Here is a 26,222-nt window from a genome sequence, read left to right on the forward strand (position 1 = left end):
GACATCTCCAGAGGCCCTTGGGGAAAGCCCTTTCTCTCCCAAGGCTCTGCTGAGATGGCATGACCTTGCAAAGGTCAAGGGTGAAGGTAGGCGAGCAGTGTCTGATGTCCCTTTCAGTCGATTTTTCATAAATACTGCCCCAGCGGTGCCTGAGCAGGTTTCCCACGCTAACAGTGGGCTCTTTTCTTTTTCAGGGTCTGCCCGCCTAGCTGTGCTTTAGAACTCCAAGGTGAAGTGCTGGCCCCAGAGGTCTGCAATGAAACCGCACTTGAAGCAATGGCGACAACGAATGCTCTTTGGAATATTTGTTTGGGGGCTCCTCTTCTTGGCCATTTTCATCTACTTCACCAACAGCAACCCTGCCTCACCTGTGCCCAGCTCCTTTTCCTTCCTGGAGAACCGTGGGCTCCTGCCTGTGCAGGGCAAGCAGAGGGCCATCATGGGCGCTTTGCAGGAGTCCTCCTTGCCCAGGAGTTTGGAGGCAAGCAAAGCACTGCCCGGCAGCCACCCTGCCAGCCCCTTCCACGGCGGGCCTGGGGACCCACAGAAATGGGACCAAACCCAAGATGGCTTTGACAATGGGGAAGAGTTTTTTCTACCCCAGGTTGGGAGGAAATCGCAAAGTGCTTTCTACCCAGAGGAAGACAGCTACTTTTTTGCTGCGGGCCAGCCAGGGTGGCACCGGCACACGCAGGGCGCCCTGGGGCTGCCCTCCCCAGGGGAGCCATCGAGGCGGGCAGGACCCGTCCAGCACAAGAGGGAGAAGCTTCACCGTGCTAGACGGAGCCGCGTGCCTGAGGACGCCTACGACGGCGACATGCTGTCGGCCTCCATGTCCAGAGCCTTCCTGTACCGGCTCTGGAAGGGGACCGTGTCCTCCAAGATGCTGAACCCTCGCCTGCAGAAGGCCATGCGTTACTACATGTCCTTCAATAAGCATGGAGTGCGCTTCCGGGGGCGGCGAGAGGTCCGGCGCACCGGCCCGGAGCTGCTGTGCGAGCTTCGCAGACGCGTGCGCGTGCGCACGCTGGACGGCAAAGAGCCACCCTTCTCGGCGCTGGGCTGGAGGCCACTGGTACCTGGCGTGCCTCTGAGCCAGCTCCACCCGCGCGGCCTGCGGACCTGCGCAGTCGTCATGTCCGCTGGTGCCATCCTGAACTCCTCCCTGGGGGAGGAAATTGGTGGGTCCCGCCGGGCTCCTTTCTGAGTTTTTTGCACTTCTAGTTCCAGGCTGGGCATGCGCGCCCAGGATGCTGGACAAGCTTCATCCTTCATCCCTCACACCGTGGTCTGTGTGAACAGACGACAAAGGGGGCCAGGGCATCAGGTGGGAATATGGGAGAGGAGGAGAAGGTCAAGGATGCTGGAGGGTGCCAGCCTTAAAGTGAATGATAAAAATGATACTCAACTCTCAAGGACTAAACCCAAGTCTAGGGGCTCTGAGGGGACCTAGGCTGCTACTGAAAACAGTTCCCAGACAAATGTGAGCTCTAGTCCTGGACTGTTCTCTCAGCCCGATCTTTGGGGTACAGCCCGTGTGCATAGTGGGGTCCTTCTCCGGGATGATGAGCAACATGACCACACTCAGACTGCCCTCTGTGTTGCCACTCTGTCCTCAAAACCTCGTGTATTTGCAGAGCACGGGTTTCTGACAGTCTCTGTGGATCAATACCGAGAGGGAGGGACAGTTACAGGATTTGGCTGAGCTTGCAAGTGTGAAGTTTGTAGGACTTGCAAACAGGTGTGGGACAGACAGTTTTTTGATGGTGCATTCCTTTAAAACAATACTTTGAAATTTTATTATTATTATTATTATTATTATTATTATTATTATTATTATTATTATTATTATTATGTGTATGCCTGGAGTCAGTGGGGGCCAGAAGAGAACCCCAGATCTCCTGGCCTGGATTTAGGAAAGGGTGAGAGCAGCTGTGTAGGTTCTGGGAACGGAACACTGATGCTCTGATTTTAACTGCTGAGCCATCTCCCCAACCCTTCTATGCTGCATTCTTGAGACAGAGCCTTTTGGGATACCTCTGTGTATGTTCTTAGGGCCTTCAACTGATTGAATGAGGCCCAGTACAGTGTGCAGAGTAATCTCCTTTCTAAAAAGAAAACCTCGAAGTGACTACAATGTCTCATACCCACAACCAGGTTGACATGTAGTGTCAACTGCCACAGCTTTCTGTCACCTTAAAGTAGAATATCAGGACTGGAACCTCTTGGTTGAAAGGCAAGGAGTATAGGGTTGAAGTAAGTATTTTTGCCACCCCAGAGTCTAGATCCTGCTACAGATGGGCTGACATGGGCTCACCAACAGAATTCTCAGTTCTTGGCTGATAGTATTCATTCCCCCATCCTTCTTTGCCAGAGAAGGTATCTACTGTTCTTCCTTGCCCCTCCCCAGCTCTTCTCTCCCTGTCAGTTTTAAACCCTTTCCTCTAGGACCCCTCTGATCAGGTTGAATCCATTGCTGTCTAAGCAAGCTGTTTGGCCCTTAAGATCACTCATTCATTTCAATAGCTTGTATGTATCCCCCAACTGGTTCTCCACTGGCCAGAGACTACAAATGTGGTTAAAACATAGCCTCAAACTCAAGTCTTGATGCAAAAGACCAGCCACTACAGTCTCTAAGTCACTAGTGTGGAAGTGACATTCAAGGGGACCATTGCATCTTCATTACAGAGAAGCAACTGTTGGACATATTCTTCTAAACAGATTTGTGTCCTTGAAGAGTGATGGTGTCCTGCAGCCAACTTGGAATGGCACACTCAGAAACTTCCTCAGCTCAGCTGTTTCTTGGGAATGAGACTGATTTTTTTTTAAGTTAAAAACCCAGGGCAACAAATATGGCCTTGTGGTGTGAGGTCCCCATGTCTCCATTACATCAGGCTCATAATAACACTGTCCATGCGTCACATAAGCTTGTAGCAAAACCCAGAGCAGAGCAGCCTGCAATTTATTAAGAAAGAACAGCGGTTTAGAGGTCCCCAGGGTGCAATAACAACACAGCTCTTTCTCATTTCCAAGGACCAATATTAATAATGCAGAAGGGGGATTTAAGTATTATGCTTTGAAGCAGGCAGTAACTTATTTCTGGTTTTGTTTAGTTTTAAACACCTCTGCCTCGTAAATACATAGTGTTTGAATGGCTCTTGCATACCAATGAGAAATCTTCACCCCCTCCTTATTTTTCCATGCATAAAGGATCATGACTAGTGCCTTTAAAACTCTATTCAAAATTTGGAAGAGGATGTGAAAGTCACTTAGAGCCATATTTCTGGGGAAGATGAAAGGCCACTGTTACATATTTGTTAGTTTCTAGTATCCAAATTTAATTTCAACTGTGAGGTTTCAGGGTTAGAATTGTGAAAGTATGAAATAAAGAACAGGCTTAAGGAATTTGAGGGTTTATGTGTTACTTTGACTGGTTAGTTGCTTTTGTCTTGTTTGGTCTAGGTTCAGATTTCATGCCTGGTAATTTTAAGTCTTAGAAACATAGTGTTGCTCAGTTCATATAAACAGAAAACTGTTCACCATTGTAGGCTGGCATGGTAGGACCAATGCTGTGCATGCCAAATGCTGGTCTGTCTCCACTATGCTCACCTGAAGTTGACATTGCAAATCCACACAGTTATTAGTGGCTCTCAGAGCAAAACCAGTCTTGTGGAATAGATTTTAGATTTCTTCATGGACCTTGAAATGTGGGAGCACAATGAATCTAACCTCAAGTTTCCCCCTCCAGAATGGCTAAGTGAAGATAAAAAGAGTTGCCAAAAGTTGACATAGTAAAAAATTTAAACTGTGACCAAGGCAGTCCTATGCCATAGACTACCCTTAGATCTGCCAAAATAGCTCCCCGGCTAAGGTCTTTTATTTTCCCTTTTATTTTCCCTTTTATATTCCTTTATTTTCCCAGAGGTAGACCCAGTTAAGTCTGTTTGATGCTTGGCTACCTTTTGGCTCCCTCAGGTGTTCGTTTTGTGGGCATTGAATCCTCCTCCAACAGCCCAATTATGTTAGACTAAGTCCTATGGAACAGTTGTTGAGGATTAGAAAGGTATAGTGGTAATAAATGCTTTAACTTTGAATGTGTAACCTGAGCTGTTTTGGAAACATGGAACATTCCTTCCTGGAGTTCTGAGACAGTCTCTTGTCATCCATACAACAACTGACAACTTGCTGGTCATCTCTGACAGTTCTGCGGCAGTACACTACAGAAAATAAAAAAGGCACTGTGGGGAGACATCACAGTCTAGATGTGGAAGACCAGGGTCTGTGTGGTCTGTGTTATTGAACAACTGAATACTGCCATGTAACTGGGAGACAGGAGGCAAGAAGTAGGGTATGTTGGGGACAGAACCCATAGTAATTTATAGAGCAGTTCTTGTATTTGGCAAGTTCTTTAATCTTACACCTAAAAAGACAAGAGAGTAATCCCTGTAGTCACTAAACCATCATTAGATGCTTGGTGATCACCATTTCTCTACCAGATCCCGGGCTTAGGCCAAAGATGAATAAGTGACAGGCACAGATTTCAAATCTGTACAATCCTAGGAAGAATCCAGACCACAAACAGACAATTCCAGTATCCTATGAATGGGAAAAAGGTAAAGAAATACGTAGACAGGCATAGTAGAAATGATGGCAAAACTCTAACCCACCCAGAGGACTTCTTATTGGTGGGCAGAGAGGAGGTCAGGAAAGACTGCTTTGCAGAAGCTGATCCAGACAAAGGATCCAGCACAGGGTATGAGACTGAAGGGATCAGACCCTCACCCAACCCCCTGCTTTGGCAGCCATGACACACTGCAGAAAAGACCCAGCAGGATGTAGGCCTCTTACTCAGCAAAATGTGCTGAGTTTCTGGCCTACTGACCTTCCCAGGCCTGCCCCTAGTCACTAGGAGGTCAGATACCCTCCACATGGCAAGAAACCAATCAGAGGTTAGCTGGTGGGCTCTGGACGTGCTTTCTGGATTCTGAATATGCTTTATGGTAAAAGTGGCATAACAGTGACATGTAGAGCATTGGAACTGCCCTGGGAAGTACTATAGGTCATAGCAACCAGCTGACCAATCAACACAGGACAGATAGCCCAAGCCCAGAAGCACACCAATCCTGAATCTGTGCGTACCCCTAGACACTCCCCTTGCTCCTCCCAATAAATTTCCCACTTTGCAGCCCCTTTGAGTCCTTCTTGCTCAAACCACTATGGGAACCAAGTTAAGACACGTAACTCATTAAACAATAAGAGACTGTTTTTGCATGGAAATAGGTCTCTTGATGATTTGGGGGTTTAAAATTTGAGCACAACAAGACTAGTAAAGCTTCAATGAGTACATGGGCCAGGAGTAGTAAGGAAAGATACTGGATAGGAAGAGAGGAAGGCAGTACAGGGATAGTCTGGCCCTTACACAGACAGACTCCATTTACCTATTGCAGTAGCATTGCCAGTTGGGAGTGTTTACTGTAGACAAAAGCCTATTCTAGTACATTTTAACAGCTGTGAAACCAACATCCCTGTGTGGTACATATATTTCCATTTCTAGATAGGACACAGGCATCTAGAATCCACTGGGCAGAACGTGGATTGAAGTTGCAGTCTGGGTCTCTAGGAATTGAGGGCAATAATGTCTGGGGTGAGGAAACCTAAGTGTGGATGTTTTACTCTAGAGACATCACATGTGAGCCTGGGTTTGGGGACCTGAGAGAAGTCAAGTGTAATGGGCAGAGAGGAGAGGAGAGGGACAAGACATTGAGAATTGATAGAGGTAATTCAAGTCCTATCCCTGCAGGCCGTTGGCTGGTGTCTGGAGGCTGCATGCTGTGACTGTTTGGTTTTTTATTTTCTGATCAGCACAAGTCAGGAGGAGGAAGAGGGGAGGATGCAGGGCCTGAGATAGGGTTAGATGGTGACTTAGTGCCAGGACCTCTAGCATGCCTAGCTGTTCCTTGATGGGCTCTATGGTAAGGTCAGCCCAACTCTGCTCTAACCCAGAAATGCCTTCTCTAGGAGTGAAGCTTGACTTCATTCACCTCATGCTTACTGTCTGATCTGCTCCATTCCTCTGAATATAAATGAATGGCATAGCTTCTGAAGATGCAGTGCCATGCAGTCAGGTGTGTCTTTGCCAAGGGAGTTTGGGCCAGGCAGTTGATGGTTTCAGTTTGTTGTCACCTGGTCCTGTTCATTGATTGCTTCCACCATGTTCAACAGACTCCATCACTCAGCCTCCTTTGTACAAGTGACTTTGTGATTCTTGAGACCAACACACTCTTTCCAGAGAAATTCACTGTCTTCTGCCTTATGACCTTGTAAAATACCAAGCACTGGTCCATCTGGGGTAACCAGCATTTAAATACCTGGATATTTAGAAGGGTGATTTGATTAAGTTGGAATTACAGCCAATTTACTTGAAGCACACCTACTGCTTAGGACCCTGGGTAAGTTCATCAGATACAGAGATTGTGTCACATGGATGGGCAGCAAGGCTTCCTAGGAGAACTGTGGTTGAGGAGTTGGTGTCACAGTTATTCCCCAGTCTTGTCCCCGAATCCTTCTGAGCTCCTAGTACACCAATGGCTTGGTGTCTCCCTCTTCTCTCTTGATGGGTGAGCATTCAAATGGCCACTTCAAATCTGTGATTCATCTCCAGTTTCCAGGACCCTCTCAGGCTCTACAAAGTAAACTCAGTTTTTGTTTATGCTCCCAAGTCTTTTCTTTTTCAGCGTTAACATTTGTACTGATGAAACAAAAGCAGCAAAGGATAAAAGTGCTGGCTTCTGAGCACCCATCTGGGGTGGGATACCCATAACACTAGTCACCATGGTATCCTTACCATTAAGTATAACAGTAAAACGAAAGAGTGCCATGTTCGCTGTGAATGGCTGTGATGCTACAGTCAAAATGAATGCCTCAATGAAGTCTTGACCCTTTGAGTGCAGGTGTTTTTCAGCTCCTGCGGGACAAAGAAGTAAACGGAAGGAGGCACTTAAGCTTATCACTGTACAATGGGAAGGCCCTGTGGGATTGAGCTGGAGGATGAACTAGCTATTCATGCCATGAAATACAGTTTTTGTTTGGAAAATAACATGACTGACAGATACACTTTAATTATTTAGAGTTGGACGCTTGGCAGATTCCTTCTCGGGAAGGAATTAAATGAGACTGTCACTCTGAGAAAGATAACTGACAGCATTTGTTGCAATGATTAAAAAAAACAATGCAGCTTTGGACCAAGAACTTGGAAACTTCCCACACTTGAAAACTGATGAGATCCATGGTATATTAACTAGTATGGTCTGTGGATAATTTATAGTGGAACATAACAATATTTAGAATCATTGCCCAACTTGTTTTCAAATTAACATTGAACACCATTATGAGAACAAGAAGGAATAGATTATAAAATTGCAAGCTAGCTGGATTGTTGGACTTATAGCCATTCATTTTCATTTAAAATTTTTTTTGATTTTGGAAGCTTTATTATTTCAGACACAAATACATTACTTTCTACAAGAAAGATAGCCTGAGTGGTGGGCACAGACAGCAGAGTGCCAGAAGAACCCTGCTTTGTATTTCATAATAAAAATAGTTTGTCAGCAATTAATTTGGATCCCTCCCCCACAAAAAACCCTCATTGACATGCTTTTGAGATGCCACAATGCAACCAACTCTTAACAAACTACCGCCACTTACCAAGTGTGGGTAAACTGTCAAAGAATGTTCAGTCTTCTGAAAGACTTAGAGAGTCTCATCTTTTTTTTTTTTAAGTTTTCAGTTACATCTTGTTGTTTGTGCAAGCATTTGTGCATGTGTGTATGTAAAAAGTCCTGGTGACAAGATTAAAATATGGACTTTCTGCTCTGCTCTGTATAACACATTTTTTGTTTGTTTTTCGAGACAGGGTTTCTGTGTAGCTTTTGAGCCTATCCTGGCACTCGCGCTGGAGACCAGGCTGGCCTTGAACTCACAGAGATGCACCTGTCTCTGCCTCAGAGTGCTGGGATTAAAGGTGTGTGCCGCCACCACCTGGCATAACACAATTTTTATAGCTCAAACTTTTCAATTTTTATTGTTCAATGTATAATTAAAAGATAAATAAAACAGTTCATTGAAAAACTGCAAAGCAGTGCTTAATCCATGAAAGTCCTCAAAGGCTTGCATTGCCTACACAGAGCTTAGATTCCTTGAAATCTAGAGATTTACAATTTTTTAAAGAGCCATGTAGTAAATATTTCAGGTGTTGTGGGCCACAAGTCTCTGTTTCGAAGTCAGTTGTGCAAGGCTAGATCTTACACAAATAAGCATGACTGTTGTACAGCTTTAGTTACTAAAGATGAGGCAGAACACATTTAGCCTACTGACCATAGCTTGTCAATTCCTCCAAACTTTTTCCCAAAGAACCCTGTATTTTATTTTCTTTCTTTTAATGTCCTGGCCAAGTATTCCTTATGTATTCATTGTGCTCAGGACTTGTAAATAAAAGCAGCTATCTTTTAAAATCATTGTTTTAGTGGGGCATGCTCACTGGCTTTTACACTTTAGTGAGTATACAGTGAAGACTCCAAGAAAGGTATAGCAGAGCCCTGTTTTATAAACCAGGCTGTCACAAGGCCTTGTGTAGACTGTGGTCAGAGTAAGTACAAGTATATGTCCTTGTGACTCGTAGCCATGTCAGAAATCTATGAGTTTGCCCATCATTCATACTACCAGTCACTATGCTTACTGCAAATTTAACTTGGAATGTGCATGGGATTCTGTTTGTGTGTTTTGTTTTATTTTGTTTTAATGTGTGTGTCTATGTGTGTGCTTGCATGTGAGTGCAGTACTCACAGAGGATAGAGGGGATGCTGGATCCCCAGAGCTGTAGTTAGAGGTGACTGTGAGCCACCATGTAGGTGCTGAGAATTTATCTCAGACCCTCTGCAAGAGCAGCTGCTGTTTCTAACCACTGAGCCATCTCTGCAGCCCCTATGCATGGGATTCTTAAAGCTAAAGGTGACCATAGAAATTCCCTTATTGTTTGCACAAAATCCTTGCCCACTGGTTGCACTGGTAGTTTCTCTAAATGCAAGGACACCTTGACATCCACAGTGGGAGATGAGGCTTCATGGAAACCAAAACTGTTTTCCTTTTCAACCTAAACCTTCATTAGAGCAGAATGAAAGGTGGTAATTTTTAATCTGGGAGAGAAGACAGCAATATTAATGCAGTTCTTACTATGGGTGACCTAGTGACTGTAGGTCTACAGGCTAGGAAGCCTAGGTGAGCTGCCTCCGTGCTCCCAGTGTCTTTGCCTGTTCCTTTAGAACATCCAACTTTCACGTGTGAAGCTTGAAGGGGAATAATTGCCTAAAGTATGACACTTGTATGTACTATAAAGAAAACAACAGGCATATAAATGTAACTTAGGCAAAATGTGGTCACTTGTAATCAGCTGGCCTTGTGTATGTATAAGTATACACACAATAATTTAAAACAAGAGGACATATCTCAAGGAATGTATTATTAGATGTCTTTGCCAGTAATGAGTATCATAGAGTGTACTTAGAAAAGGAAGGTGTCACAGTTACTCAGCAGTCCAACTTGGGGCCACGTTTGTAACTATCTGTGTGCTGGTGTCAACTGGTGTGCCCTAGTGCTATGTGACTTTTGAGATTCCACGTTAATGTCCCTAGCCAAGATGTTATCCTAAATCAGCAGCAAGTTGTCTAAAAATGTCTGTATGTGTATATAAACTTTATTAGTGGTTTCTAGTTTCAGATATTGCAAGATTTGTTTTAATGCTTTTTTTCCTAGATTATGTGATTTCACAGAGACAAAAAATGTCACTTATGTGCCCTTAGATTCTCATGATGCAGTTTTGAGATTTAATTCTGCCCCTACACGTGGCTATGAGAAAGATGTCGGAAATAAAACCACAGTACGCATCATTAACTCCCAGGTAAGATGGATGGAGTTTTTTTCACTGGTATATTTTGCAGGCAAATCATTTAAATAGATGAGTGAACAGAAATATGGCTATCCATAACCACAATACCCTGTTATTTCTGTGGCTCTTTTAAGTATGAAGAATTAGTGACGAAAAATGCAAGGAGAGGGCATTTAGATGTGATTTGAATAGAAAGAGATGAGAAAGACCAAAAGAAAACTCAGATTAAGCATAGAGAAATGATTTTTATTTGTGTGTGTGTATCAATGGTTCTCACCCTTCCTAAAGCTGTGACTCTTTAATGCAGTTCCTTGAGTTATGGTAATGCCCAGCCATAAAGTTATCTTCATTGTTACTTTTTAACTGTAATCTTGCTACTGTTAGGAATGGTAATTTTGGAGTTAGAGGTTTGTCAAAGGTGTCGTGGCCCACAGTTTGAGAAACACTGTCATAGATTATGATTCAGATTGTGAAGTGCAAGATGCTATTAATCACATCAGAAATGATGGTGATAAAGCTAAAGGGAACAAAAACACATGAAACGTAAGCACTTTCAGGATATCTTTGAAACTTCAATTTGTGACATTGAAATTTTGAAAAAATGAAAATAGGTTGCTTAATGGGAAATGAAAATGCCCCTTTTCTTCATGTTCTTAATGTCTTTCAAATTTATGGGAAAAAATTATTCTCGGAACAAACCACAATTTCTAATTTCCAAAATATATAGAAAAATGAGATGATACATGATTTATGGTGAGCTGCTTGCAGAACATGCTATTAACACTCAGCTTGGTTCACTGCACCAGGCAGCCTGCAGCGAAGTAAAAACAATTACCATATTTTCTTAATTCATAGATGTCACTGGCAGTAAGGTCTACATTTTATTTAGCAAATTCTCAGAACATGATAAACCTCACCAAATTACAAAACACGTGTCCTGTAAGATACATCCTCATTCCCGAAACATTAAAATGTGATGGAAAAAATAGTATCTTCATAATGGTGAAAAAGTTTAACCAACTGAGAATTTTATAGGTGCATGAAATGTGTTTAGATGGAGCCCACCCTCCAGCTCCTTCCCAGTTTCATGCATTGTCTTCTTTTTTGCTTTATAAACCACAAATTCCACTTAGTGCAGGATGTATGGACAGACGCAGGGCCGGCATTTGGAGCCTTAGTGGTCTTTCAGAAGCTACATTCCTGAAACAGCTGGCTCTCCCTTCTCAGAAAGTGTCAATTGTTCTTGGCACCTCGGCTAGGGTGGGGCTTCAATTGTCTACCACCCTTCTCTGTCATCCTTCTTTGTCTGGCTTAATTTTGTGCATGCTGTCACAACTGCTGTCTGTTCAAATGAGTGACTGTGCTGTTTTATCTGGGAAACACTGTTTCAGTGTAGATGTCCACTGTGTCTGGCTCTCTTACACTCTTTTCACCTCCTCTTCCACAGTGATCCCTGAACCCTGGGGAGATGAGGTGTGATATATGCCTCATTTAGTGCTGGGCTTTCTGAGGTCTTCTATTCTCTACATATTGACCAGCCATAGTTCTTCTCTGTGTTAATCACCATCTCTGATCAGGGTTGAAAGATGCGTGTACCCATGGGTATAACCGCACATGTACTAGGAAACAGATTGATACTATTTAGCAGAATAGTAACAGATTCTCCCCTAGGGCCTACATATCATAAATCCATGACCCGGTTCATTGGATGAGGCAAGAGTTCCATTTTATGGAGTTGGCCTGAAATCCAGTGAGAAAGTCCTTTGTTATTCCCAGGACTTTCATGCCACTATTGCACTAATAGGTATATTATGCTGGGCCAGCCGTTACTGTTAACTCCCAGGGTTCAACTCTGGGTCAGACTGATAACCTGCATGCAGTAGCATTCTAACACCCCAGAGCACTGTGAAAGCTAGTTAGTAGGGATGAAACCTCCAGTGAGTGCCAAGCTGGTTTCTTCATGTCTTCTGACAAAAGTGTGTGGTTTCCTCAGTACAACGGTCTTACCATGAGTTTCTAGAGGACAATCAAGAACAGTGGCTATAATTTAAGATGTTTGAGGGTCTATAACCCATTTGCACTTGGCTTCTTTTATGATAGCCTGCAGTGTCTGGGAGAAACATTGCGCCCCCCCTCCATTGTAGGATAGCTCTATTTAAAGTCTTTATATATGTAATTTGTATTTTAGGAAGCGTCTGCAGTGTGGGTTTCAGTAAGACATATCAAAGGGATTTCACCTAGTTATCCCCTACACACATATGGTTCTTTAACCCTGCCTTTCTGTCCTCCACCTCACTTCTGGCTCCATTCCTCCCCATACCTGCTTCATGCCATCTGTGTTCTCTCACCCATCCCCCATGATCTCTTCTGACTTCTTTAGGTACTCCAGTTTCAAAATCCACATCTAAAGAATCAAAGCTAGCATTCTTATGTGAGAGAGAACCTATGATGTTTGTCCTTCTGGGTTTCCGTATCTCACTAAGAATGATTATTTCCAGTGCTAGCCATTTACCTATTTCAATTTTTTTTTCTTAACAGCTGAATAGTAAACCATTGTGCACGTGTACTCTATTTTCCTTATTCATTCATTAGTTGATGGACAGCTAGGCTGCTTCCTTCCTGACATATGAAGACAGCTGCAATGAACATGGCTGACCACATATCTCTGTAGTATAGAGTCCTAGGGTGTATGTCCCAGTGCGTTAAAGACTAGATCTGTACCTATTTGCAATCCCATCAACAGCTGATAAGATTCTCCATCTGCCCACACCCATGCTTGAGTTTGTTGACTTTTTAAAATGCTATTTGAGCCATTCTTACTGAGGTAAGATGAAATCTCAAAATAAGTTTAACTTGCATTTCTCTTATAGCTAAGGATGTTGAACATTAAAAAAAATGTTCTCAGTTGTTTGTATTTCTTCTTTTGAGTACTCTGCTTAGTTCCATGCCCCAATTTTTAATTGGCTGGCTTGTTTTCATGGTTTTCTGTGTGTTTTTAGTTCTTTGTATGTTCTAGACATCACCCTTCTGTAAGATGTATAAGTGGTAAAGATTTTTTTCCCCATTCTTTAGGCTGATGCTTTACTCAGGCGATGGTGCCATTTGCTGTACAGAAGATTTTCAGTTTTATGAGGTCCCATTTGTCAGTGGTTGGTCTTAATGTCTGTGCCTGATAGCTTTTGAAAAAGATGGATGGCAGGTGAAATTGATGGATCCATCCAGAATGAGATAGGACCTGGGAGGAGGGACAACAGCTGACACCTCCTAACTCAATTCTGGCTGTTCCTTACCTACCCCTGTCACGTGTCACATATCAAAGGTAACGAGGAGGCTGGGAGTCTGCATTAGCTGGGAAGCTTTGTCTTGCAAGGGATGGCATCCGGAGCACTAGATTCGGTGCAGACCTGATGAAAGTGGAGAAGACTATGGGTTTGCTTTTGCTTTATTAAAAACAAACAAACAAATGTGTTTTAAATGTACTTTATGTGCTTTGTCACGTGATGCCAGCCTTATGCCCTCTCCCAAAGGAAAACATAAAACCTGAGTCTTGCTCTCATTCTGCTTTTTAATTGTGACTTGTTTTAAAAACGTAACTTTGAAGATGCAAACACTAATCATTAAGAGCTTTATTCCCTCCCCTTGTGTGTTACAGATCCTAGCCAACCCCAGCCATCACTTCATTGACAGCTCTTTATATAAAGATGTTATCCTGGTGGCCTGGGACCCAGCTCCTTATTCTGCTAATCTTAATCTGGTGAGTGTTTCCTTGATGCCCTGGACCATGAGTCAGACAGCGCCTCTGATTAATTTCCCATAAGAGCAGGTCAGTGATGGGCACTAACTCACACATGTACCACACACCTTTCAGTACCACTTGGAGTAGCAGCATAGCTGCCTTCTGCTATGGTGCCTTTTCTCTGAGGACTAGAGAAAGTACAGCATATGTAAAGGTTGAGCAAGTTGTAGTTACACAAAAAGTAGGCTGATCAAATAGACAGTTGTTCCAAAGTGATAGGTTGGTAACAAGGTCTTTGGAAATAAACTCGGTGTGGTTGACAAAAACAAATCTAAACTGTTCATTGTTAATTAAATAAATACTGTCACTGACTTTCTTAAGGATGGTTCTCATTCTTTCTGAATGGGTTAAATTTTATGGAATAACAAGCAAGTTGTTTTTTTTTTTTTTCCTCACTGCAAACTGTTATCTTCCTAAAGGAGAAACTAGCCATGTTAGATGGAACTGTGCATGAAAGGCCAGTGAGCTTGTAAAATGGATGATAGTCATGTGCTAGTTATGAACAAGTGTCATGACTTGGTTTACCCAAATGGGGAGTGTAGAGCTTTCTTTATTTGTTGTTGTTTTTTGTTTTTGGTTTTGGGTTTTTTTTGGGGGGGTTGTTTCTTTTGGTTTGGTTTTTTGAGACAGGGTTTCTCTGTGTAGCTTTGGAGACTATCCTGGCACTCACTCTGGAGACCAAGCTGGCCTCGAACTCACAGAGATCCACCTGCCTCTGCCTCCCAAGTGCTGAGATTAAAGGCGTGTGCCACCAATGCCCAGCACGTAGAGCTTTCTTAAGATAGATGTGGGTGAAATGTAGAAAATCTGCTTTCAAAACACACTGCTTGAGTACCAGGAGACCAGCACACTGCAGTGTGAGCCAAACCTTGCTGCAGGTCTCATCAAGCCAGAGTAGAACACAATATGCCTGTCAGCCCCAGTGCTGTAACTGCCTCCAGCTGACCATGGAGACCCCTGGCCCAGGGCCTCTCCGTTTTACTCTCTAATCTCTTCCACAGAATGCCTGCCACTTCTTATCTAGCCCCCGGTTTCATTGTATCAAGAATTAATCATCCTTGGGAGAGTTTGGAGGGAGGAAAGGGAAAGGGAAATTATGTCATTATAATCGCAAAAATAAAAGAAATAATTACAAGATAAAGCATTATTCCTGCTGGGGCCAGAACTATGATCTCTCATTGTACTTCCCTGGGTAACTGGATCCTTCCCCTCTCTCCAGCTCCGGGCTGGCCCATGGTCCTCTACGTCCCCTGCTCCCAGACTACATAGCAGAGTTTCCTTTTCACGCCATGACCTTCTGTTGTTTTTGTTTGGTTTTAGTGGTATAAGAAGCCAGATTACAACCTTTTCACTCCATATATCCAGCACCGCCGGAGACACCCAACTCAGCCATTTTACATTCTTCACCCCAAATTCATATGGCAGCTTTGGGACATTATCCAGGAGAACACGAGGGAGAAGATCCAGCCCAACCCACCATCTTCTGGATTCATTGGTAGGTGTGTTTACAAGTTGATAATTGGTTGTGAGTTGCTTGTATTGCGTTTTTCAGCCATGTTTTGATACTCAAAGTTTATGGTCTTGCCCCATTTCTTCATTTATGTTGAGGCTTTTCACCCCATTTCTTTTATATTACCTGTCTAGGGCATATAGGGGAAGATGAGAGGCTGTAACTGAACCAAAGGTATTGAGTTATTTGTCACCCTAAGTTCAGTTAATGTATAGTATTCCTTGGTCTGCACACAGGGTCTCCATCAGAAGAGCAGAGGCTTGTAGAAACAACAATGGCTTCATTTAAATTAAGGACACAGTATCCTCATGTGAGGCCTGAAGCTCTTGGGGTAGATTATAGCACCATAGTGATATGAAATATTTTGTATAAAATCCCAGGAAAACCTTAGGATGTGACTATTTTAAGGTAATGCCTCAGAGAATTTCATTTGAAATCCCTAATTCTTTCATAGTTTTATTTAAATAACATTTTTAAATTTTATTTTACATACTGAACACAGTTTCCCTTCCCTCCTCCCCTCTGGCTCCCTCACTCCTCCTCTGTCTCCTTTCAAAAAGGGGCAGGTTTCCCATGGGCATGAACAAAGCATTGCATGTCAAGTTGACACTGGACCAAGCTCTTCTCCTGCATCAAGACTGGGCAAATTAATCCAGCATGGGGAACAGGTTCCCAAAAGCCAGCTAAGCACCAGGGACCAGTCCTGATCTCCCTGCTAGGAGCCTTACACCGAGTCCAAGCTACACAACTGTCACATACATGTAGAGGACCTAGGCTGGTCCTTGCAGGCGCCCTAACTGTTAGTCCAGAGACCATGAGCTCCCAGGAGCTCTGTGGTTTCCATCATGACCCCACCCCGCCCCGCCCATCCCCGGCTTGTACAATAACAGTTTTCTAAAGTCCTGTTGATTTAGGAAAGGAAATTTAACCCGGTTTTTCAGCAGAGCAGCAGAGAGTAAATGTGTTAGAACAGTGCTTAGATAGCATAATAAAGTCTGTTTTCATATCATCACCATATTTGATAAAGGCAAGAATTATAAAGTAGAGTTGACGGTGGAGGGAGGACCAAACATAACTATTAGAGATTCAAAGTTTGAAAGGCTCAGTCAGATGGTTATAGCCATGGAAGGTAATTTCCAGACTGAAGAGGAGCTCAGGCCACAAGGGCAGCTCCCCTGGGGGCTGTTCATTGTGGATGTGGGGTTCTCAAAGGCCCAGTGTTGGCTTTGTCTCAGGAGGCGAGCTACAGTTCATTGCCATTGCAACAAAGGAGGATCTACAACCTGCAGACATTGGACCCTAGGTTGCTTAACGCCGTGGCCCTCAATATCCTCCAATGAGACGCAGTAATGAAGTCTTTTAAAGGGTGAAGTAGGGTAGATAGCTGACCAGCTGCAGCTGCAGTTTTCCAGCACTCCCTTTGTTCCGTGCAGCATCTGTTAGGCACGTGACTGTTTAAATTTCAATTAATTCTAATTAAATAGCAAATAACATCTGTTTTGGAGGCTGACCAGCCCTATTTCAGGTACTCAGTTGTGGCAGCCTCCTGGTGGCTGCCATATTAGACAGCACTAATAGGGAGTCTTTTCATTGTCCCAGGGCCATGTGGGAGAACACTGCTAAGTTTTGCCAATGAAAAGAAACAGTAAGGCAGCAAATTGATAAGAAAACATGGGTTCCCACCAGGCACTCTGTGCTATGTGGGTAGAGACCAAGCTGCATCACTTCCCCAGACACTGAGGGATGACAGTATTTGGTAAATGAACAAGTTTTTGCTCACAGACTCTCAACGCTTAGCAAGCCTCACATCTTCCATGACTTTCCTATATTAGTAATCCATTTCTGCAAGGCAAAACTCAGCAACTGAAAACAATGATTGGTATGCATAACCTCACAGACCTGTGCAAGTCAGTGATCTGGGGACGGATCGTCTGGATGATTCTGGCTCACAGTCTCTCCAGAGCTTGTAATCACCCATTTCTCCTAGCTATATTCTTTCTATTACACAAGCCAGTACCCTTGCTGTGAGAGGGGGGCAGAGGCGTGACTGGCAGGTAGGAACCAGTGAGAGCCAGTTTGGAGGTTAGCTGCAGCAGCCTTTTAAACCAAAGATTCCAAGTAAGTGGAGGAGGTTGGGATTTCCGTTTCTTTTAGTCTCACAAAGCACTGATGCTGGTTCTGGTGTATTCAGATCCCCACTCTCAGTCCCATAGAAAAAAATCAAAGTTTCAGCGAACTGCAAAAGCCTAGTCCGAAGGTTCTGTACTGATAGGTGTGTCCATAAGGTGACAGGCTTGAATGCTGTGAGAGGAGCCAGAATTCCAACCTGCTTTCCTGATTATCACTTAATTATGGCCATGATTAAACACAAGTGGAATAATTATTTTTTATTTATGTTTACTTTAAATAATACAGGGTTCTGCAAAATACAATATGCATCTTTATCTTTTGAAATGATGTAGCATTAAGTCTTACATCCTGGTCCTACAAGATGTTAATGGCATTTGTAGTCTTGTGTTCCTTTCTTTAACTCACAAATGAACAAAGAAATTTCAAACATAAACACCCATATATGTTACTGTTTGTATCGGTACATATTTCTTGTACATGGTATTTCTTTGAAGTCTGTTTTACTCTCATCCTCCCGCTTGCAATCAGTTCATGTCCCCACTGTAGTCCATGGCTTGTACCTTCCTTCTCCAAGTCTCTCTTTTGCTTTCATACATAGTTTCATGTGTCTATAAAATATATAGGCTCCACAAATGATAGAAACAGTGTAAACCAGGATCCTCCAGAAGAACAGAGATCCGGTGGGATGTATGTTCATTATATTAGGTCGGGTTACACACCAGGGGGCAGGTAGTTCAGTGACAGCAAAGTGTTAGAGGGAAGAGATGTCTGGAAGAGCTGCTCCTGTGCAGGCTGCCTGGCGACCCCAGCTTTAGGAGCTGCACATTCCCTCACAATCAGCTTCTCCAGTAGAATCCATTTGGAATAAAAATGCTTCATTTACAGCTGAGCATATTATAGTATAGTTGGAAATAATGGGGTCTCTTTAGCTACTTAAGAAAACCCGTTAGAGCTTCTCCACACCTCAGTGTTGGGAAATTATCTCTTTCAGAAGTTTGCAGTACATGTATGTTGACTTCATCAAAGCTAAGCATTTATTATCCTTTTAAAATGATAAATAATGGGGCTAGCGAGATGGCTCAGCAGTTGAGAGTCCCCATTACTCTTGCAGAGGACCTGAGCTCTGTTGTCAGCACCCGGATGACAACACACAACCATCTATAACTCCAGTTCCAGGAGATCTGATGCTCTCTTCTGGCCTCCACAGGCATCTGCATGCTTGTAGTGCACATAAACTCACACAGGCAAACACATGTACATTGAAATATAAAAAAATAAATCTTTAAATAATAATAATAAATGAACTAGAAGACATGAAAAGAGTTGTAATGGTTAATATAAATACATATTCATAGTAAATGAATTAAACTATGCTTCCACTGTATTCATTAATATCATTAATATTAATAAGATATTTATTAAACTTTTATATTTATAATGTTGTTAGTCCTCTAAAATTCTGGATGAGTACTGTAAAATCATGTTTTCTAGATTTTAAGCATCAGATCCATGTTACAAAGTAACAACCCTGCCTGTCAAAATATTTTGAAGAATCATTATTTAAAATATGAATATTTATTGCATTGAAACATTAAAAATTAACTCAAATTACATATTAATAACTGAAAATTATCTTTCAAAACATTTCTAAATAATTCTGGATCTATTTTGACTTGGTGTCATGGTCATTACTTAAAATAATAATGTATCCAGGCTTCTTTGACTAACATACTCATGAAATGGATTTTTGAAAAAAATGTATTTTGGGGTCAGCGAGAAAATTTAGTGGGTAAAGGCACCTGACACCAAGCCTGATAAATTCTTGAGTCCCAGGACCCATATGCTGGAAAAACAAAACCACCTAATGCAAATTGTCCTTTGACCTTCACTGTGGTGTGGGATACACATACATACACACACACACACACACACACACACACACACACACACACACACACACACACACACACACTTTTAGAAATCAGGTTTTTCAATCATTTTTTCTATTAAAATTTATTTTTTCTCTTTTGTGTAGTATGTGTTTAATTCTTTTTATATGTGTGTACTTTACATTTTAATAATCTTTTTGTTAATTTTTTATTTGAATTAGAAACAAGATTGTTTTACATGACATTCCCAGTTCCCTTGTCCCTCCCGTCCTCCCCTGCCCCCCACTAACTCCCTATCCCATCCCTTTTCTGCTCCCCAGGTAGGGTGAGACCTTCCATGGGGGATCCTCAGAGTCTGTCATAACTTTTGGAGCAGGGTCTAGACCCTCCACCATGTGTCTGGGGGTTTCCAAAGTCCATTCGTTTACTAAGGATAAATATTGATCTACTACCAGAGGCCCCATAGATTTCTGAGGCCTCTTCACTGACACCCACATTCAGGGGGTCTGGATCAGTCCTATGCTGGTTTCCCAGCTATCAGTCTGTGGTCCATGAGCTCCCCTTGTTCAGGTCAGCTGTTTCTGTGGGTTTCTCCAGCCTGGTCTTGATCCCTTTGCTCACACTCTTCCCTCTCTGCAACTGGATCCCAGTTCAGTCTGTTTAGCTGTGGGTGTCTTGGCAGTTCTTTAAAAAAAAAAAAAGAATCTCCTGTAATTTTATAGATTCTATAAAAGGAAGTAAATAGCGTTATTAACTAAATGTTTAAGCATTGTGAAAACAACAAATAATTCTCCTCGCCCTTCCTAGAGCCATCTTTCTGATTTTATTTTATGCCAGTTCATGTCTCTAACACATCCAGATCTTAGTGTAACAAGTGTGCCCCCAGTGGGCTCCCATAGCCCCGGCACACATTCAGCACATGCTGGGAGAACGAATGGGTGGGACTAGATCTCTCAACTTCTAGTTGGTCTGTCAGTGTAACATGTAGCTCCGGCAGATGCTTACCTCCTCCTGGGTCACTTTATGGTTAAGACCTTGAATTCTTCAGAGATCAGAATCAAATCAGTGTCCTAATTTACTAGCTCTAGCCCCCAATTTTTTATACATGAAACAGACTCTTTGTAATGAAGTTTTCATGTGGCTAAGCACAGTAACTACTCAATAGTTGTCATTCTTAGCTCCAACTCTGCTCTGCCTCATTCAACAACTTGCTCCAGGTAAAATAATACCACACTCCCAACTGGAAATAGAGGGCTCCCTCATTAAAGGCCTAATCAAGGTGAAAGTAGCCTTTCCTTTCCTGTGATATTCAAAGGCCAGAAAGTCTGTTACATACCCTAGTTTTTGCCTTTTTTATTTTGAGTTTTTTAATTGTTTCAAAGTATTTGATATCATGGTGCAGTTATGTCAAAGAGCCATTGCTCTGGCCACGTACTAAACACATTACAAATCTATTCTGTATGTGGCATACATTTTCCTTTCTTAAAGCTACTTCTGTAAGTCCCAAGCCTTATGGTTAGGTGGCCATCCTGAGCATACATCACCTGGTTGTATTTCTAATCAGAGTCTGTGTCTTTGTCTGCAGGGTATACTAGAAGATGCTCTGGAGATGTAGTATGAATTCTGACTCCCCAGAGAAACAGTATGGAACTCTCACACATGCGAGCCACACAATGATATAAATTAAGCTGATGCAGCAGGACCATTTAGATGACCCCCAAATGACCCATTTCTTTGGACAGTGTTTTAATCTGTTACCATTTCTCTCTTTCATCCCTATTTAGATACTAGCGATTGCATCTTAGAACCTGATGCACTGAGGTCATTAATTCTGCTGCAGGCTGACTGAGTAGAGAATTCTTTCCTTGAATTCCTACAGCTTCTCTTGTGCCCATGTGAGGTTAACTACTTTTTTAGAGAGGGTGGTTGTATTCAGTGAGAGTCATAAAGCCTGGCTCACTGCTGGTTGTATACAGAAAGTGCCCAAACAATCCAGGAAAGGCCAGCCTCCCTGATCTCAGGGGCAACTTATGGCCAGAAGTCTAGCACACTAGGCACTGAGCTGGTTTGTAATGTCCTACTGCCAATTTTATTATTATTATTATTATTATTATTATTATTATTATTATTATTATTATATAAAAAGTAATATTTCTAAAATTCACAGTAATAACCTATTGCCAACATTTTTCACTATATAAACCACCAACACTGCATCCATTTATCAAAGGCAACCTCTACTGATGATATTGTAAATAATACTTCTAAAATTTGCAGAGGCAAACACTGTAATTCCAGGGTATTAAATACATACACAAGAATTACATTCTTGAAAATTAGTCATAACTTCCTTTTTTCCATTTTATATTGCATTTTAAGATCTACTTTTCTGATATACTGTTGAGAATTGAGAACATTAGTGCAAAATAACAAACCAATTAAGTCCTTATTTGTGATGGTATAAAATGTATCATAACTTTTCTCATTTTCTATAAATAATGAATCAAATGACATACTATAAATTAACTAAAACTGACTTTCAGGTATTACTATTGCATGTGTTTTATTCTTCGATGTGGTAGTTACATCTTAAATTAGTCTCTTATTATATAAGTTCCTATTTCCAACAACTTTGAATCACAGATATTTTCTGTAAATTCACTTTAAAAGTCACTTATTCTCTTGAAGGAATCAGCAGTAGACCTGTTAAGTGTTCCATCTCATAATCAAATGTAAGGAAAGACTCACAAAGCAGCTGCAAGATTTCCATTAGCCTGGCATGTTTCAGTGTCCCAAGCCTCAGCACCCATTTAGACTGTGTCTTCCTAGTCTTACTGGACATACTCAGAAATTCCTAATTAACTCCATAGGGCCAAGTGTTTATTAAAAGTGACTTCAACTGATTTTTTCTGCTATTACTTATCAAGTTGCTGTTTATACCAAGAGCTCATATTGCTATTCTTTGGAAAGATGTTTATACGGAGAATTTGCCAATGTTAAATATTCTGCCAGGTGAAGGAAGTATAATTTTTGTTGAATCAAATTCTGATCATGCTAAGTGTTTACCTGAGTCCCATGGTGTCCCATGCATGCATGCATGCATGTCCACAGGGCTGCCTGACTCCTACATTGTGTCATACATATAATGGCATTTTCTGACTCCCACAGTGTGTCACATATATGTATGTGTGCCCACAAGGCTTCCTGACTCCCACTGTGTATTGTGAATGTGTGCACACCCATGAGGCTTTATAGATAACACCCCATTCATTCTGAGGTTGATAAAATATGAACAAAGGGTCAACTTTGCCTTTGGTTCAGCTTTCAAAGCAAATAATTATCCATCTGCTTATCATGCTGAGTCATATAACATGCTGTTTTATTAAGACCAATTGAGGTGCTTTTTAATTGCTTTGATAATTTCACTGCCGTATAATATATTCAAAAACATACAGTTTGGCAAATGATGCCTCTTGAGTCATAACTTCCCAGAACACAGTGATAACTTTGTTCAAATGAATCCCTCTTAAGGAGTTTTCTGAAAAAAACTTGGCTGAATAAAAAGTCATGAGTTGAATTTTGTTTAAAGATTTTAAGTACCTGGTTATATACCCATTTGATTAGCTTGAGAAACACATCAAAAACATTTAGGTACTCGTCTGTCTTTCAGAAGTCCAGCTCCAAGTCAAAAGCAGCAAGACTTCTGTTAGTTACAAAAGCAGTTAAAATTTGGTAGTCGGTAAACAAAATTAATTAACAGAAATGGTCTCTAAGTAATTTTTCAAAGTTCATGCCTATAGAATTGTGTAGTACTAAGTGAACTAGGAAACTTGGATTTTGATTTGTTTTTTTTTTCTGTAGAAATTATGCTTTAATTTATGTAATTCTCAGAAGAAATTAAAAATAAGATCAATAAACATTTTTAGCATAGCCGGATATGAATTTCCTATGTCAGTCTGGTGTAGAGAAATGGTTACAAAGTGATATTTGAATTTAACTCTGATATCTGTACACAAAAACTGTCCAGGAAGGCATGGCTGCTCATTCTTGGGCCTCCTTGTGAGGTTTGTCCTTGGCCACTACCTAGGAACACCGTCTTGGAGTAGGTTTCCACCCCTCTACACCTAGAGTGCTACTCTCTGAGCCTGTGAGCCTGTGCTGGACATGCGCAACTCTTGCTTTCTTTTTGGAACATGACAAGAAGAGGCCTGCTATGACCCACGCCCACCCAATCCCTGAATGCCAAGCATCAAACATGCTTCCCTTGTTAGCATTTTAGATGCAACGCTACCTTCGTCATCTCAGCTTACTGTAACAGAAACAACATAGTCTCTGTGGCCTGAGCCTCAGCAAGTGTATTCCCCACTGTTCAAAGGCAGATAGAAGTTCAGATGAAGGTTCTAGCTAGTTCATGTCCTCCCTTCCTGCCTCTTGCTGTGTATATTACATGATACAGAGAGAGATCCATAAGCCACCTTTGCCATTAATAAGCAATCAACCTTTGTAACATCCTCACCTAATCCCTCTGTCACCATCAAACTGAGTGTGAAGATCTCAAGGATGAATTTCAGGGGAACCCTTCAGTCCTCAGTGGGTGTCACACTCGCTGCTGGAGGAGTGAAGAGCATCCTGTGTGGCTTCTGGAAGAAGGTGGCATAGCTTTTGTCTGGCTTCCCTGAGCTTCTCTTTTACATGTGTCCTTTGCTGTGGTATAGTGGAGCTGTGTTCTAGAGCCTGTGGATTCCCTCATGAGTCATCAACAGTAGAGTTGTGTGATAATCCAACACCATAGCTTGCTGATTCAGTTAGAGGACAAGGGAACCCAGTGCTGTTGCTCTGACATGTAGAACAGTCCTCTGCAGAACAAATTAGATGTGACAAAAACAGCATGACTTTATATTTTGTTCACAATAAGTAAGGATAACACTTTCAAATAATGGATTAAGTACACTTCTTTTAAAGTTTCAAGTTAACCAGACTTGGATTCACACACCTTTAATGCCAGAATTTCATCAGCCAAATGGAGGAAGATCTCAAGCTCTCAGGTCAACCTGGGCTAAGATCCTAAGGCTCTGTCTCAAAAAAAAAAAAAACCACTTCATGATGGTGGTGCAGAATGAAAGGGAGGGAGGGAGGGAGGGAGGGGGAAGGAAGAAGGAGAGAGGGAGGAAAACCTAGCCTGAGTGAAGAGTGGCATCACTTAATGATGAGGTTTTGTAGTTGTCTCTTGGAAACACTTAAAACTGAAAACAGCTTCAGTAATGACAACCTCATGAGAACCATAACTTACTATTTCCATTGTTGTAACTCAGGCTGTATTTTAACTCAGTGTACTCCTGAGAGACCAAGTTTCTCTCTAAATCCTGGGCTCAAGCAATCCTCCTGCTCCAAAGTAGCCCAGGCCACAGGTGTACCCCATCACATGTGACTGAGAAATGTAATTTTGTGAATAGAATTCTTAAAATCTATACCTTAACACCATTGTGTAGATCTGTTCCACTGTAGGATTCTATTTTAGAACTGTTTGGGGAACAGTTTATATTTGATATATATAATAAAAGTTTCATAATCATATTTTTATAGCCTTTGTTTCTTCAGAACATAACAATCCTTTAGGGGATATGCTTGTTGACTGTAGCACAAGAGAGTAAACTGGAAGTTATAAATCACACACTGGAGCAAAGTCAGTTTTATCTTTGTATGTCAGTTTTAGGTCTGCATTAATAACTGAACAAGTGACTGGATATGTGATATATGTTTATATATGTTTATATATGTTATATATGTTATATATGTTAATATATGTTTATATTCGTTCCTTCATTAGACTTCCTTCATAATAGAAGCTGTAACACCTCAAATGTAAAGCATGTGTCTCACCACAGTCACCCCTGGAAGTCACCACAGCTCCATGACCCCTCCCCCGGAAAAGCCCCCCCACCCCGTTCTTGGAGTTGCTCAGTCACTGTATGTTCATTTCCTTCTTTACCAGGAATCCTCATCATGATGTCCATGTGCCGAGAGGTGCATGTGTATGAGTACATCCCATCTGTCCGGCAGACAGAGCTGTGCCACTACCACGAGCTCTACTACGATGCAGCCTGCACCCTGGGCGCATACCACCCACTGCTCTATGAAAAGCTCCTGGTGCAACGCCTGAACATGGGCACCCAAGCAGATTTGCATCACAAGGGCAAGGTGGTACTGCCAGGCTTCCGGGCGCTGCGATGCCCCGTAACCAGCCCCAACAATACATACTCTTAAAATGGAACTCTTGGGAACTGATGTGCAATAAGGTACTACTGTTGTCCTCAAAGTCACAAAAGAATACTTGAAGATAGATTTAGACAATGTGTTGTCTTTCACTGTTAACTTAGTGGCCATGAGAATTCTTTCTAGTCTAAGCCATTGGGTAACTATTACTCCTATGAATACAGAAATGGAACTTTAAAAGATCCAAGAAAGAAGCAAAAACAGGATACATAGAAAGAAAACAGATGTGTGCCCATGGGCATGATACCTCTAAACATGTTAACCTCTACAGCAGGGACACTCTTTATCACAGTTGGTTCCAGCCACGAGTTAGGGTAATACTACTGATAATATGGTTTCTGTATAGAAATATCCAAGTTGAGGTCCTGTCACCAGCATGTTACTTGTACATGCACTCCTCATTAAGCAGCCCGGATTCTGTGATGGATGTCTGAAGTCTCACTCAGATGTGTTTAAAATTCTTCTATATATCTTGTCTAGCATCTTACTTTCAACCATGGCTTTGAAGCGCTGCTTCCTGGTGCTTTCTGGATGTTATGACTGAGAACCGGGCCACACTTAGAAAAGTCCAATTCATCCATTCCAGGAAGCCAAGCCAAACCCCTGCTGCCAGCAAAGAACAGCTCCTTTGTCTCCCTGCAGCATCCCATACCTGCTCAGCAACACTTGGCACACACACAGGCA

The 26,222-nt window shown here is 42.1% G+C and overlaps 1 protein-coding gene across 1 annotated transcript; it reads left to right on the plus strand.

The window, feature by feature from the left end:
• Positions 1-256: 256 nt before the first annotated feature.
• On the plus strand, positions 257-25,529 carry St6gal2 (ST6 beta-galactoside alpha-2,6-sialyltransferase 2). The gene is made up of 5 exons (XM_035452253.1): positions 257-1,181; positions 9,855-9,952; positions 13,593-13,694; positions 15,057-15,231; positions 25,258-25,529. The coding sequence occupies exons 1-5, from the start codon at positions 257-259 to the stop codon at positions 25,527-25,529; spliced, it is 1,572 nt and encodes a 523-aa protein (XP_035308144.1).
• Positions 25,530-26,222: the final 693 nt, after the last annotated feature.

The sequence above is a fragment of the Cricetulus griseus genome (assembly GCF_003668045.3).
Source record: "Cricetulus griseus strain 17A/GY chromosome 1 unlocalized genomic scaffold, alternate assembly CriGri-PICRH-1.0 chr1_1, whole genome shotgun sequence".
In the NCBI taxonomy this organism is placed as follows: Eukaryota; Metazoa; Chordata; class Mammalia; order Rodentia; family Cricetidae; genus Cricetulus; species Cricetulus griseus.

Excerpts from the sequence above, each read along its gene's own strand:
- St6gal2 (XM_035452253.1), top strand. The coding sequence starts at position 257 with ATGAAACCGCACTTGAAGCAATGGCGACAACGAATGCTCTTTGGAATA. Across the intron at positions 9,953-13,592 it reads TACGCATCATTAACTCCCAG|ATCCTAGCCAACCCCAGCCA; the intron begins GTAAGATGGATG and ends TGTGTGTTACAG. Across the intron at positions 13,695-15,056 it reads ATTCTGCTAATCTTAATCTG|TGGTATAAGAAGCCAGATTA; the intron begins GTGAGTGTTTCC and ends GTTTGGTTTTAG.